Raw genomic sequence first — 13,674 nt, forward strand, 5'->3', positions numbered from 1 at the left:
ACTGAGAAAAAAGCCCTTTGAGGATGGTTCATTGGGGGTGTTTATTTACATCATTTTAAAAATGATACTTTACTCTCATGGTTCTGATTTTAAATGGTAAGGGTCAAAAGTTGTTTCCCACCCCTCTCCTCTGGCCACGTAGAATCTCACACCAGAGACAACCAATATTATCTTTATGTATTCTTCCATAAATTTTTATGCATATGCATGCAAAATGTGTGTGTTTTTTATTTTCTGCAATGGATGCATGTTATAGCATGGTAGGCAGTGTAGTATAATGGTTAAGAGTATAGATTATAGGCCGGGCGCGGTGGGTCAAGCCTGTAATCCCAGTACTTTGGGAGGCCGAGACGGGCGGATCACGAAGTCAAGAGATCGAGACCATCCTGGCTAACGCAGTGAAACCCCATCTCTACTAAAAAATACCAAAAAAACTAGCTGGGCGAGGTGGCGGGCACCTGTAGTCCCAGCTACTCAGGAGGCTGAGGCAGGAGAATGGCGTGAACCCGGGAGGCGGAGCTTGTAGTGAGCTGAGATCCGGCCACTGCACTCCAGCCTGAGCGACAGAGCCAGACTCCGTCTCAAAAAAAAAAAAAAAGTATAGATTATAAATCCAGATCTCCTGGGCTTAAATCCCAGCTCCACTACATATTACCTGAATGGCCCCCAAGCAAATTACATGCCCTATTTTTGCCTCAGTTTCCCCACTTGCAAAATGAGGATTACTGCTAGAATTACTACAAAGATTAAATGAGTTAATATTCAGAAAGCTCTTAAAACTGCATCTGAAGCATAGTAAGAAACAAACTCTTAAAAAAATAATAAAAAAAGAAGAAGAAGGGGAGAGAAAAGGAAGGAAGGAACTGTCCAGACATACTTTGCTTTGTTTTAAACTCAGTATCTTCTTCTGTGGCTTTGTGGAATTGCATTGTGCAGATAAGACACTGGAAGTTTACCAGTTCCCTGGTGATGGATAGAGTGATGGTCTATACTTTTGCCATGACACTATACTTTCCCATGAATAACCTTGTGTACATTTTGTATGTGTGTGAATATGTCTGTAGGATACATACATAAAAGTGGAATTGCCAGGTCACAGAGTACATGCATTTGCAATGTTGATAGCTATTGCCACATTGTCTTCATGGAAATTATACCTATTTACTCTCCTAACCAACAATGTGGGAAAGGGCCTTTTTCTAAGACTCGTGAACACAGTGTTTATAATAAACTTTTAAATCTCTGCCCAAGTGATAAATAGTGACATGTCAGTGTAGTTTTAATTTGCATTCTTCTTATGAGAGGGTATCTTTTCATGTGTTTCAAAGCTGTTTTTTTCTGTGAACTGTCTGTTCATTTGCTTTCTCTATTTTTCTAATGAGTTATTTATTCCTTACTGATTTATTATTTATTCCTTACAGATTTCTAGGACTTTTTTACATATTAAGGAACTCTGCTTTGTGATTGGAATTACAATTATTTTTTCAAATATTTCACTTGTTCTTTTATCCTACGTAGAGGGATTTTATTCGGCAGAGTTTGTGTGTATATGTGTAATTAGGCAGAGTTTGTGTGTATATGTGTATGGTGTAATTTTTCAGTATTTTCTGTAATGGCTTCTGGGTGTTGTGTCATAGAAGAGCTTTTACAACTCTTACATAAAACTCCCAAGGTTCCAAAGTGTCGTTTAGTACTTTTATGGGTTTCTTTCCCCCCAACATTTAAATCTTAGATCTACCTGGAATTGATCCTAAGCCTGTGAATGATGGAACTGTTCAGGAGTTCTAAGTCCTCACGGGGCCCTCCCCGCCTGGCAGCATTCCTTATCTTCCTCCAGTGTGAGTCTTTATTCTACACCCCCCTCTTCCTTGGTGCCTCCGAGTCTCTCCTGTGGCTTTCTTCACCAGTTGCATCAGTGCAGGCAGCCATTGTGTCTAAACCCCAGGGGCATTTTCTTAAAGCTACCTAGCAGCCTGTGTGGTGTTCAATCACATGTTCCTTACAGGGCAGCTCTCAGCCTTCCCCAAAACCATTCCCGTTTGTCCCTGGACCTCCGTTCCCATGCCAGCCTGCCCGCTGAAGTGCCTACAATGAACCTGGACAGTTTTTCTTTATCTGAAGCTGTGGGAGAGGTGGCTTATTTCCACTTCTTTGCAGACTGCAAACATCAGCCTTTCCAAATATCAGTCCCTCTGCCCCAGCCTCACCACTCAGCCCCATCCCACCTCTCTCAAAGGAGGCACCGTGTTATTTCCACCACATGAATTTTCATCCAAAGGATAAGTAAAATGCCTTTGTTTTCTGAAAGCCCTCTTTAATCTCAAATTTCCCAATTTCTATTAGCGCAACAACTCCTACCTGCTTCCTCTACCACTGTCCAGTTCAGAACTAGCATACTTTTTCTTCTTGAATGTCTCCAAAGTCAGCTCCTCCATACCCCGACACCAGCCAGTTGCCTGTCACTTACCTTGATGCCTAGGTCCACATTTCCTTTCATCTGGTTAGAAACCTCTTTAATCACATCCAGTCTCACCCAAAGCATCTCTTGTGCTAGTTTCCAGACTTAGACCTTAAGCAAGGGAGGCTCATAGGAGCCCACAGCTACCCTGAGCCTCATGGCCCTCATGCCTAGAAGCCTGATGGCCCTTGGACCTCCTCAGGGTGCCTGGCCTGGAGCGGCCATCCTGGCAATGGACACACCTATCTGACCTCAGCCTCTTGGAGCATCTAATAAATGCCCCTTTTCTTATGGAGCTGTCAACCTTCCCCTTCAGAAAACCTCATTGTGGTGCCCTCAGTTCATGAACCACCAACTTGAGAGCTTGTACCTCTCTCGGGCATGAACCCAGGAGGCTGAACTTTCAGTGAGCAGAGATGGTGCCACTTATGAAGATAAATTGTTTCTGATTAATGACATATGAGGGTCTCAGCAGCTGTCAAGATTATGGCTCTGTTAGTCCATCTCTTCATAATGACATACACTATGTATCCAACTAACCTACCTCACCACTGACCCTTAACCTTGCAAAGTTCGCCTTAAAAATAAGCTCCCAGCCATGTCACTGAATAAAAATGCAAATTGCAGAGTAGCATTTGTATAGGATGTGACACTGTTACATATGTATAGGATGTGACATATAGTATAGGATGTGACACTGTTAACAAATGTATGCAAACACACGGGCTTTATTTCTCCGTGGGCATATATGTAAATGTACAGAAACCAGCCTGGAAGAAGGCATGCCACACTGATGACAGCATCTGCCTCCAGGGGAACACAGTGGAGGGCCTGAAACTGGCAGGGGTACTCAAGGGCCATTTTCACACTACTGACTTCTTTTAAAGAGAAAAATATACCCAGTAAATATTTTTTTAAGTTTAAAAATTCACTTAAAAAAACTTCATTGTAGAGGAAGTGGCAAATAAATGGCAGTTAGTGTTTTTCATACTTAGGAATAAAACGAGTAGAATGATTTCCTAAAAAGGGCCATGGATGGCAAATGTTAGAGACTATGGGAAATCTATAAATGGGCAATGCCCTGAAGTGTATTCCTTAGAAATCAAACAGTGCCTCCCACACATAGACACAGGCATCCTCTGTACCTCGGCTTCATCTTACCAGAGCAGCCACCTTCCAGGATTTTGTAATGGTCTTAGAAAAGCAGTCCCTATAAACATGCAGTTAGAGGGGGGAAAAATAACATAAAATTGCATGTTTTAAGGTAAATCTAAAGTACTTCTTTACCTCCCGCTTGGAAGTGCTAGGCAGTTTCATTCTTCACTGTTTCTACAGCACCCAAAGTGGCAGTTCTCAAGGAGGAGGGAGCCAAAACCAAAACCACACCTGCAGGAAATGAGTGGGTAAGGAGACCCGGTTACTAGTAGGATGCTATATCCTTCCGCTGTGCAAGGCAGCAAACAGGATTAAGACCTGAATTCTCAGTCAGCTTTAGTATTAAATATTATCTGTCCAAAAAAAGTAATTCATTAATATAAAATAGCCACATATATGGCCGGGTGCAGTGGCTCACGCCTGTAATCCAGCACTTTGGGAGGCCGAGGTGGGCAGATCATGAGGTCAGGAGATTGAGACCATCCTGGCTAACGCGGTGAAACCCCGTCTCTACTAAAAAATACAAATTAGCCGGTGTGGTGGTGGGTGTCTGTAGTCCCAGCTACCCGGGAGGCTGAGGCAGGAGAATGGTGTGAACCTGGGAGGCGGAGCTTGCAGTGAGCCGAGATGGTGCCGCTGCATTACAGCCTGGGCAACAGAGCAAGACTGTTTTTTTTGTTTTTTTTTATGAAACACATACATACCCACACAACAAGAGCTATCTTCAGAGTAAAGCCCCCTCCCCCTAAAATATCCCCACCATTTTTGTGGTTAATTGGTAATCCAATTTGCTGCTATACAGTAACACAGTCTTGACAGCATGGAGCCAGAATGCTGGCTTCAGATCCCAGCTGCTCCACTTCCTGTGACCTTGGGCAAGTTACTAAATCTCTCTGGCCCTGAGGCTTCGCTTCTGTAAAATGGTAGTGATCATGAGGGCCTCCCTCGTAGGGTTGCTTGGGGTAGTGAAGAAGCTGACACACTACAACCGTCTGAATAGTGCCTGGGAGACAGGAAAGCCCTTAAATAAGTTCAGCTAGTATTATTTGAATTGAGTAAACTTCCACCTTTAAGAAATCAAATGATTAAGACACCCTAATTTGATGACTGCAGCTTGATAGGCCACACATGCTCCTTGAGACAGCCCCCCCCCCACCCACCCAAGTCATCTTGGGAAGCTCCTTTTTGCACCCAGCATGTATCACTGAGTGCTAGCTGCGTGGTGCTGGCTTGGCAGATGGCCATGTGTCCTGAGGGCAGAGCGTCTGAGAATTAAGACTGAGGGACACACAGCCAGGTGCCCCTTCAGTAGGAATATATTTATTCCCCTTGGGGATTTGGTCTGTCTTCACAGAACCCCAGGATTTCATCAACACATAGTTGAGAGCCATCCCTCTGTGGCCATTTATAAAGCAGTAACAGAGATAAGATCTAGAAGCACTGCTTGTGGTCCTCACTGGCATGAGACAGTTTGAACCAAAAAAAAAAACTGTCTTGTACACAATGTGAACTCTGACTTATACAGACCTGCATTTTAATAGCTCTTTATTCACTGGTATTGGCATCTCAAATAGCTTTTGGAACAGTTTGGTTAAAACTAATGAAATAGTGCCTGTCTCTTTCACCATCTAGCTTGTGTGTTTTGAGTATCTATCAGTGAGACAATCCGAAGCACCTCCCTGGCCCTCACCAAGTCTCTGGGCTGGGGGAGGAGTAAGGAAGAGCCGTCCATTTGGATTTGGACAGAGAGGGACAGGTAGCCTTTTTGCCAGTGCACATTAACTCGGCTCCTTTGGGTCTGTGTTGCAGGGATCATGTACCGCAAATCCTGTGCATCATCAGCGGCTTGTCTCATCGCCTCTGCCGGGTACCAGTCCTTCTGCTCGCCAGGGAAACTGAACTCAGTGTGCATCAGCTGCTGCAACACCCCTCTTTGCAACGGGCCAAGGCCCAAGAAACGGGGAAGTTCTGCCTCGGCCCTCAGGCCAGGGCTCCCCACCACCATCCTGCTCCTCAAATTAGCCCTCTTCTCGGCACACTGCTGAAGCTGAAGGAGATGCCACCCCCTCCTGTATTGTTCTTCCAGCCCTCGCCCCCAACCCCCCACCTCCCTGAGTTTCTTCTGGGTGTCCTTTTATTCTGGGTAGGGAGCGGGAGTCCATGTTCTTTGTTCCTGTGCAAATAATGAGGCAGTGTAAAGCATTCGGAATAAATTCAGTCTGGCTGAATTCTCAGTATGTACTTCAAGGAAGGAGGTGGAGTGAAAGTTCACCCCCATGTCTGTGTAACCAGAGTCAAGGCCATGCTGGCAGAGTCAGCCCTTAGAAGTCACTGAGGTGGGCATCTGCCTTTTGCAAAGCCTCCAGTGTCCATTCCATCCCTGATGGGGGCATCGTTTGAGACTGCAGAGTGAGGGTGACGTTTTCTTGGGGGAGGAGGGCCGGTTCCCACTCAAGGCTCCCTCGCTTGACATTCAAACTTCACGCTCTTGAAAACCATTCTCTGCAGCAGAATTGGCTGGTTTCACGCCTGAATTGGGCTCCAGTGACTCGAGACTCAATGGCTGGGACTGAGACTGGGGTTCGGCCTCACTCTGAAAAGTGCTTAAGAAAACCTTCTTAGTTCTCCTTGCAGAGGACTGGCGCCGAGATGCGACGAAGAGCAGTGGGCGCTGCACAAAGTGGGCGCTGTCCGTGGAGGAGTGCGCGTGGGCGCGCAGGCGCTTCTCGTGGTTGGCGTGCTGCAGCGACAGGCGGCAGCACAGCACCTGCACGAACACCCGCCGAAACTGCTGCGAGGACACCGTGTACAGGAGCGGGTTGATGACCGAGCTGAGGTAGAAGAACGTGTCTGAGAAGGGGAGGAGGATCATGTACGCCCGGAAGTAGGACCTTGTCCAGTCGTGCTTGGGTTTGGCTGCAGCCATGATCCTCCGAATCTGGTTGGGCATCCAGCATACGGCCAATGTCACAACAATCAGCCCTGGGCAGACACGAGCAGGAGGGAGAGACAGAAAAGAGAAAAATACAGCATGAGAACACAGGAAATAAATAAATAAAACCATAAAATATTTAGCCCCTCTGTTCTGTGCTTACTGGCCAGGAAATGGTACCAATTTTTTCAGTGTTGGACCTGACAGCTTTTGCCACAAGCAAGAGAGAATTTAACACTGTTTCAAACCCGGGGGAGTTGACTGTGTTAAAGACCATTAAATGCTTTAGACAGTGTATTTATACCAGTTGATGTCTGTTAATGTTTTTAAAAATGTTTTCATTGGTGTTTGTGTATCCAGAAAGCATTTTATGCTATCCATAAATCTAGTTTTGTCTTTTTGTTTTAAAGAAAAAGATGTATACATGCAGTATAGCTGCATTAGGTAAAGCAATGTTTGTATTTTAAAGGATGTCCGCACAAAGAGGACCTAGTGATATTTTTAAATCTAATGGAAGTAGTGTCCCTTTGGCAACAAAGCAGCATATTTAATAACACTGGTTTTGCATTCGGTTTCAGGGGAAGCAAAATCAGGAATAGCCTGTCACCAAGAATGTTTTCTGGACATATACATGCTAGGTATGCACACCTATAATCATGATGCTCATATCTGCAACAGCACATGTGTTTCTTTCAGACACTTTTAGATTCATCATCTCTTCCACCCTCATGTGGGGAAAAATGTTATTCAGAGATGGCAAATATAAAACTTCCTTCACGTTCAGCCAGTAACATGTTCCCTTCCTTTGCAGCTCTGAGCTGTGCTGTCAGCAGCCCAGAAGAAATCGGGCCTTAGAGAAGAGACCACTCAAAGGCCCCTTCTGTAGATCAAATGTTTACTGCGTGTACATTTGTTTGCATGTCCACATGTTTGTATTCCAACTTATGTAACCACCACTAGTTCTGCAATTCTGACAGCGATAAAGATGCTACACAGACCACAAACAAACAACTGAAACCACAGGTTTCTTGAGAGTTTAGCTACAGTGACAAAAAAAAAAAGAAAAAAGAAAAAAGGAAGATCAGGGTATCTGCGGAGCATTTGCTCTCTTTTTGTAAGAAGCCAAGACACCCAGAATAAATTCCCCTGTAGAGAACTGCTATGTTAAAGCAGGATTTGCATTTTCAGAAATGCTTCCTTCCCCTATTTCAATCATAGTAAGAAACATTTACTCACATTTTCAATCCTCTGATTTTCTAGGAAACCGTAGGGAAGTGACAGTTGGCAATGAATGCTTCCTGCCTATGACCCATGGTAAATATTTTATTAATAAATGGGGCCAGACATGGTGGTACATGCCTGATATCTCAGCACTTTGGGAGGCCAAGGCAGAAGAATCACTTAAGCCTAGAAGTTTGAGACCCACCTAGGCAACATAGCAAGACCCCATCTCTACAAAAAAAAAAAAATAGAAAAACTTAGCCAGGCATACACACCAGTACATACACACCTCTGGTCTCAGATACTTGTGGGGCTGAGGGTGGGAGGATCACTTGAGCCCGGGAGGTCAGGGCTACAGTGAGACATGAATGTGCCACTGCACTCTAGCCTGGCTGACAGAGTAAAATTCTGTCTCGATAAGCCAATAAATGCTCCAGGAACAAACGGCCACGTTCACACATCCAGAATTGAGCCTCCTGTATGCACTGGCCTGGGTATTCCTTGCCTGCTGTTGGAGGGGACCCTAGCTGTGTTCAAATCCTCCACAAATCCATATGTGAGCAAGGAAAGCCTTGGAAACTCCTCCTTTGTTAATTTCCACAGGTTTCTCCTGTCAACTCCCACTCTAAACTTTGAAATATAAACCAATTTGTTTATTTTTTTCTTTGAGTTTGCTATCCTGAGAACATACAGTAAATCTAAAACTAAAATAGGTGAGGTAACACATTGATCTGATGAAAAAATGGTGAAAAAAATACCACCTTAATTCAAGAGTTTTTTCTGAATCACCTAGTTACAGGTGCTGGATAGGAACAACAACAACAAAACGTATTTCTGATTTTAAAAAATGGGTAAGAAATCAGGGACTCTTTTTTCCCCACTTATTTGACGAGTACAGGTGCCCCCAGCCACCTGTGCTATTCCAAATTTATCTTAAGTTCCTGCTCCTTGTTTGCATCTCATCCAGCTCTGACTGAGAGGCTCATCTCATTAATTCTGAAGGAACTGGGAAAAAGACCATACCTGAGGAAGCCACCTATTTTGACAAAGTTTGCATATTTTTTTTCCTCGTCCCTGTCACTGTATTTCAGAGAACATCTACAACCATCTTCATCTGAGGAGTTATTGGCCAGAATATGGAAATTGAGCGCCATTTTAGATGTGAACAGTCTATACCGTGGGAGGTTGTACTTCAGGCAGTGAGAATCTAGAAAAGCGATGAGAAACACCTTGTACTAACCACGAGCTGAACATAGCACAGCTTTTAAAGCCAACAGACAAAGGCAGTGAGAAGAGAAGGCAGGCTTGTGAAACAAGGGGAGAGAATGATAACATCGCTTTTCTTCTGTCCTGTCTTTGCTCCTCGTTCTCTTGATCTCTTGTTTATATGACCCTTACTCTCCTGACAGCTTCCCACATGCACTGGTCTGGTGTCACTTGTCCTTCACTGATCATCCCATCAAAAGCAGCAGAGTTCAGTAAAAAGCAAGACCCAGCCTCCAGGTACAAGGCAAAGGGCAGGGGTAGATAGTTGTGGCGCGGTTTGTAGCCAGGATAAAATTCCTGCTCTGAAGTCAAAAATGAGCTAAAGTAACTAAGCGGGAAGAAGCTCAGTGTGAACAAATCTAACAGCAAAACAACTCAGAGTCACAATGGTGCGGCAAAGAAGGGGAAGTTCGGTTTTCTGAGCGTAAAAGTAGGTAGATAAAACAGCAAGGACAAACTTGTAGAACAAGAGAGACAAAGACCTGCATTAGAAATGGAGACAGATTTTCACATTGTGCACCAGATGAGTGTTTTGATACAACCTACAAAAATGCGGAATATTTATTACTGAGTTTTTCCTATGCCAGTTTCTGTGCTAAGCACTCTGCTAATTTCCCATGCATTTCTCACTCCTGACAACAACCCAGAGAGCTTTGACCTGATGAGGTCAAAGTAGTTATTCTCTTAATTTAACAAATGAGGGACTGTAGGCTCAGAGAAAGTTAGTTGCCCAAGTGCAACAGCCAGGACCCATCCTTGCCAGACTCCAAAATCCATGCTATATATTTTTTCCCAAAACACAATATTGTCTGCTCTTCATACTTTCAGCTTGAAAAATACAGAAACACAAGCAAGAAAGTAAACACCACAATTCCACCATGTAAAATGGATACAGTACAGTGCTGTCCACTGAAAATATAGAATGTGAGCCATATATGTAGTTTTAAATTTTCTAGTAGATACATTCAAAGAGAAAAAGAGGTGGGTGAAATCAATTTTAATACTATTTAATCCGATACACTCCCAAATTATTTCACAGGTAATTTCAACATGAAATCAGTGTAAAAATTATTGATGAAATGTCTTACATTTTTTAACACTAAGTCATTGAAACCCAGTATAGCTTTTACTCATACAGTATGCCTCAGTTGGGAACAGACACACGTGGCTAGTGTCTATAGTATTGGACATCCACTAGAAGAATCCTTCCTAGCCCCTCCCCAGAGTAGCAAGACTCTCCCTTTTCCCATTCCCCCAACCGTCCCTTTAACAACCACATCCCAGACAGTCATATCAAACCAAGGAAGCCCCAAGGAAGCTCCCGCATAGCCTGTATTTATTACACTACAATGCAACCAATGCTGAATTAAATTTCTGAGCATGCATTCTCAGCTATAGTGAGGAACAGGTTTAGCCAGTCTTTTCCTAGAAAGCCTTCCATATAAGGGAACTCTAAATCATTTAAAACCTAAATAATCCTGAAAGCACAAAGATGTATTTTGCATTTCTCATTCTAAACTCTGCCTAGCTATCCTAGAATAATGCAGATCATGCCAACTACTTGGCAGGGCTGTTGGGATAAACTTCCCCTACCTCAACTGGAGGTGGGAAAAATGGCTGGCGCTTTTCTTCCTGTGTTTTGAAAGACAGTTTTGCTCTAGGAAAATGGAGCATTAGGCATAGAGGTACAGCCGATGACAAATGTGAGGTATATGCCAGTGAGCACTGTAACGGAGGTGAGCCTCTCAGGGGAAGAAAACCAAATTTGCCCCCTTATAAAATTTGTCATTTTATAATGACAAGTAATTGCTTATTTTTACATTAAAAAAAAGTTTGTTGTTCTAGATGATACACTGTTGAGAATACATACTGCATCCCAAAGTAACTTTCTATTCTGGCAGTTTACGATTGGTTCAACTCTAGCCCAGCTACCCTGTGGCTAAGGCAAAGCTTTATGTCTTACCCACACCCTAATAGAGTGTGTTAAAGATTTGACTAAATGCATGTTTGGCTGCAATCAATATGGATTTGTATATTAGACCTGGAAAAACTCTATAATTCTTTGGTCGGTGTGGTGTAATGTACAGCCCACAGTTAAATAACTTGAGTGTGAACTTGAATGAAGATCAGTGAACTGAACCCACTCATGTAAAGCAGGTAAACTGTTTTAACTGAATTCCTGATAGATCTGTATTATACTCCAGACAGCCTTGCACTCTGGGTTATGAAATACCTTCTTATCTGGTTTTCCACATAAAGTACTTTGATTTTTCCTCCTTGATCACTACACTAAAATGACAAGAGCCATTAGATGATGACACAGATTCATTCTCGGCAGAGTAACGTTGCTTAAAAAACAGAAGTAATGCAGATGTCTACCCCACCCTGAACTGAAGGCTGACATTTCAACAGCATTAGAGGCAGTCTGCTTGGTTTAATCTTAAGAAGTGCATTCAGCTCTGCAGCCTGGGACAGGGTGGCATTGATGTATCTGACACCATGCTCTATTTTCTCCCCTCTAACCTTTAAAGTCAAAGTAACTTCTAGTGTGTTCCCCAGAATTCCATCTTAGAGTCATTAGAGAGCAGGAGAGCAAGAGGAGACCTTGAGACCAGCCTTGTAACTCCCTTGTCTTACACATGCGCAAACTGAGGTAAAGTGATTTGCCCAAGATATCCTGGGGTCAGGGTGGCCATACTACTTTGAACACTGGATTCTACCCTCGAGTGTTAAGCAAGTCCATTTTTTTAACTGCAATTTTAGAGTTTTTTCCCAGCTTTAGACTCAAGCGCTGACGATTCACAGCATGGGATGCAGCAAGTGGCAGGTCTACACAACACATTTTCTATGCACTGTCTTGCTTCAGTTTTAGAACCAGGTCCTCCAAGAACAGGCATTTGGCAAAACTCTGGAGAACATGTTTCCTGCCCAAAGGAAGGTAAAGTCCCAGCCCAAGGGAGCCAAAGAAGATTAAAACAAAATATTACTTCAGGTCATGACTTGGTGACCTAGCCTACAATGACTCCATCTGTCTGTCGTCTCTCTTCTATCCACTCATCCGTCCATCCATCTTACATAAGTACCAACTAAAAATGGATACTTACCTCTCATTAAGCACAAAATTTCTGGAAAGTTGATCGCCTCCCAAGCAAAGATCTTTTGTGTAATTTAAATAAATTCCAAATATTAAACTTTTCTACCTACTGTTGGAGTCCCCTTTTACAGAATCATTGAAGTCTTGAGGATGCAGGGGTATGTTGATGATGATTTAGGATTTCTGGGATTATTATGCCTGCTCTGTCTTCCTCCTGCCTGTTCCTGCCTGTATTTTTCAATTTCTCCCTAATCCTGACCCTAGTGAGCAGGGTTAGACATCTCCACCTCCCCACCAGCCCCCTCTTATCCCCCATTCAAGTTCTCTGTATTTTGCTTATTTAGTTGGCAATTGCTTCTTGATGGCTGGGACCTATTAAGGATCCTGTCCTAGGTACTGATGATACAAAGCTGAGCTGGACAAAGTGGTCACAGCCTGGTTTATCTAAGGGCTAGGAGAATGTTCTGAGCCAAACAGCATTGCAGCAACAAGAAGAGCTGGATGAACATTCCCACAGGCAAGAACATTCACGCGGACAGTTAAGGAGAGTAAGAGCCTGGGAAAGGGCATCACCAGCAGAGACACAGCATGAGCAGGGGATGGAGAAACACAAAGGCAGCTTACCTTCTGAGAGCTGCAAGGCTCAGTATGGTTGCAACAAAGGAGTGGGCGGGGACAGTGGGAAACCAGCATGGTTAGGGAGCACTCCATCAGGCTTTGTGAACAATAAATTAACTCGCATGTAGTAGGGTGAGGAGCATCTGCTTGTCAACTGACATTTAAATAGCAGTTACCAGTGGAAAGCAAGCATATGGTTAGTTGAACGAAGAGCCAGAAAGAGACAAATACATCCAATAAAAGATTTTAGCACTTTCTCAATTTATATGTTAGTGTTTGCAATCTGCTTCTGCAAGCCAGCTGAGATGTTGATCTCACTCACTGACCTTGTCTGACCTAAGGCATCCAAATCAGCACCAACCTTGATTTAGTCTTTAACTGCTGAGACAGAGTTCTCAAAGGAGGGTTCCCTGGAACAGCAGCATCAGCACCACCTGGGAACTTCTTAGAAACGCAAATTCTCAGGCTCCAACCCAGATCTCCTGAACCAGAGTCTCTGAGGGTGAGGCCCATGATCTGGGGTTAACAAGCCCTCTGTTGACTCGGCTGCTCACACAAGTTGGAGAACACTGGTCTAAGAGAAGCATACATTGAGGTGGAGCCCCTGGCTCAGTGGGCACTGGTAGGGGCCCTAGCACTGTCACTGAAGCCTTTGAAGCATCATGTTTTCATCAGTGTCTACAGTCAGAACAGACGGTAGCTACAAACTCCCTCCCTCTGGTTCCACTCCTAGGCAACCAACCGCCCTGGCAGTCCCACTCACTTCCACACACAGCCCTTCCCCATCCTGTCTCCTTTCTCCCTCTGTCTCCTTTTCCCTTCCCCTTCCTCTTTTCTCCACCTTTCCTTTTTGGCTTCCATTTCTTCTCTTTCTGTACATGTTTCTCCAGTATGTAAAGCAGTGGCATCTCTTTTCTACTTTTTCCCTCT

The 13,674-nt window shown here is 43.9% G+C and overlaps 2 protein-coding genes across 5 annotated transcripts in view; one reads left to right on the forward strand and one right to left on the reverse strand.

Annotated features, from left to right (window-relative positions):
- Nucleotides 1-6,870, forward strand: part of LYPD1 (LY6/PLAUR domain containing 1) — a 32,078-nt gene extending 25,208 nt beyond the window's left edge. For all 3 annotated transcript variants that reach the window (XM_033231712.1, XM_033231714.1, XM_033231713.1), the window contains one exon: nucleotides 5,423-6,870. In XM_033231712.1, coding sequence (XP_033087603.1) covers nucleotides 5,423-5,658 — 236 coding nt within the window. In that variant the 3' untranslated portion in view covers nucleotides 5,659-6,870. The remainder of the gene's footprint in view (nucleotides 1-5,422) is intronic.
- Nucleotides 5,144-13,674, reverse strand: part of GPR39 (G protein-coupled receptor 39) — a 236,856-nt gene continuing 228,325 nt past the window's right edge. For both annotated transcript variants that reach the window (XM_033231710.1, XM_033231711.1), the window contains one exon: nucleotides 5,144-6,595. In XM_033231710.1, coding sequence (XP_033087601.1) covers nucleotides 6,087-6,595 — 509 coding nt within the window. In that variant the 3' untranslated portion in view covers nucleotides 5,144-6,086. The remainder of the gene's footprint in view (nucleotides 6,596-13,674) is intronic.

This window comes from Trachypithecus francoisi, unplaced genomic scaffold (assembly GCF_009764315.1).
Source record: "Trachypithecus francoisi isolate TF-2019V2 unplaced genomic scaffold, Tfra_2.0 Lachesis_group13, whole genome shotgun sequence".
Classification (NCBI taxonomy): domain Eukaryota; kingdom Metazoa; phylum Chordata; class Mammalia; order Primates; family Cercopithecidae; genus Trachypithecus; species Trachypithecus francoisi.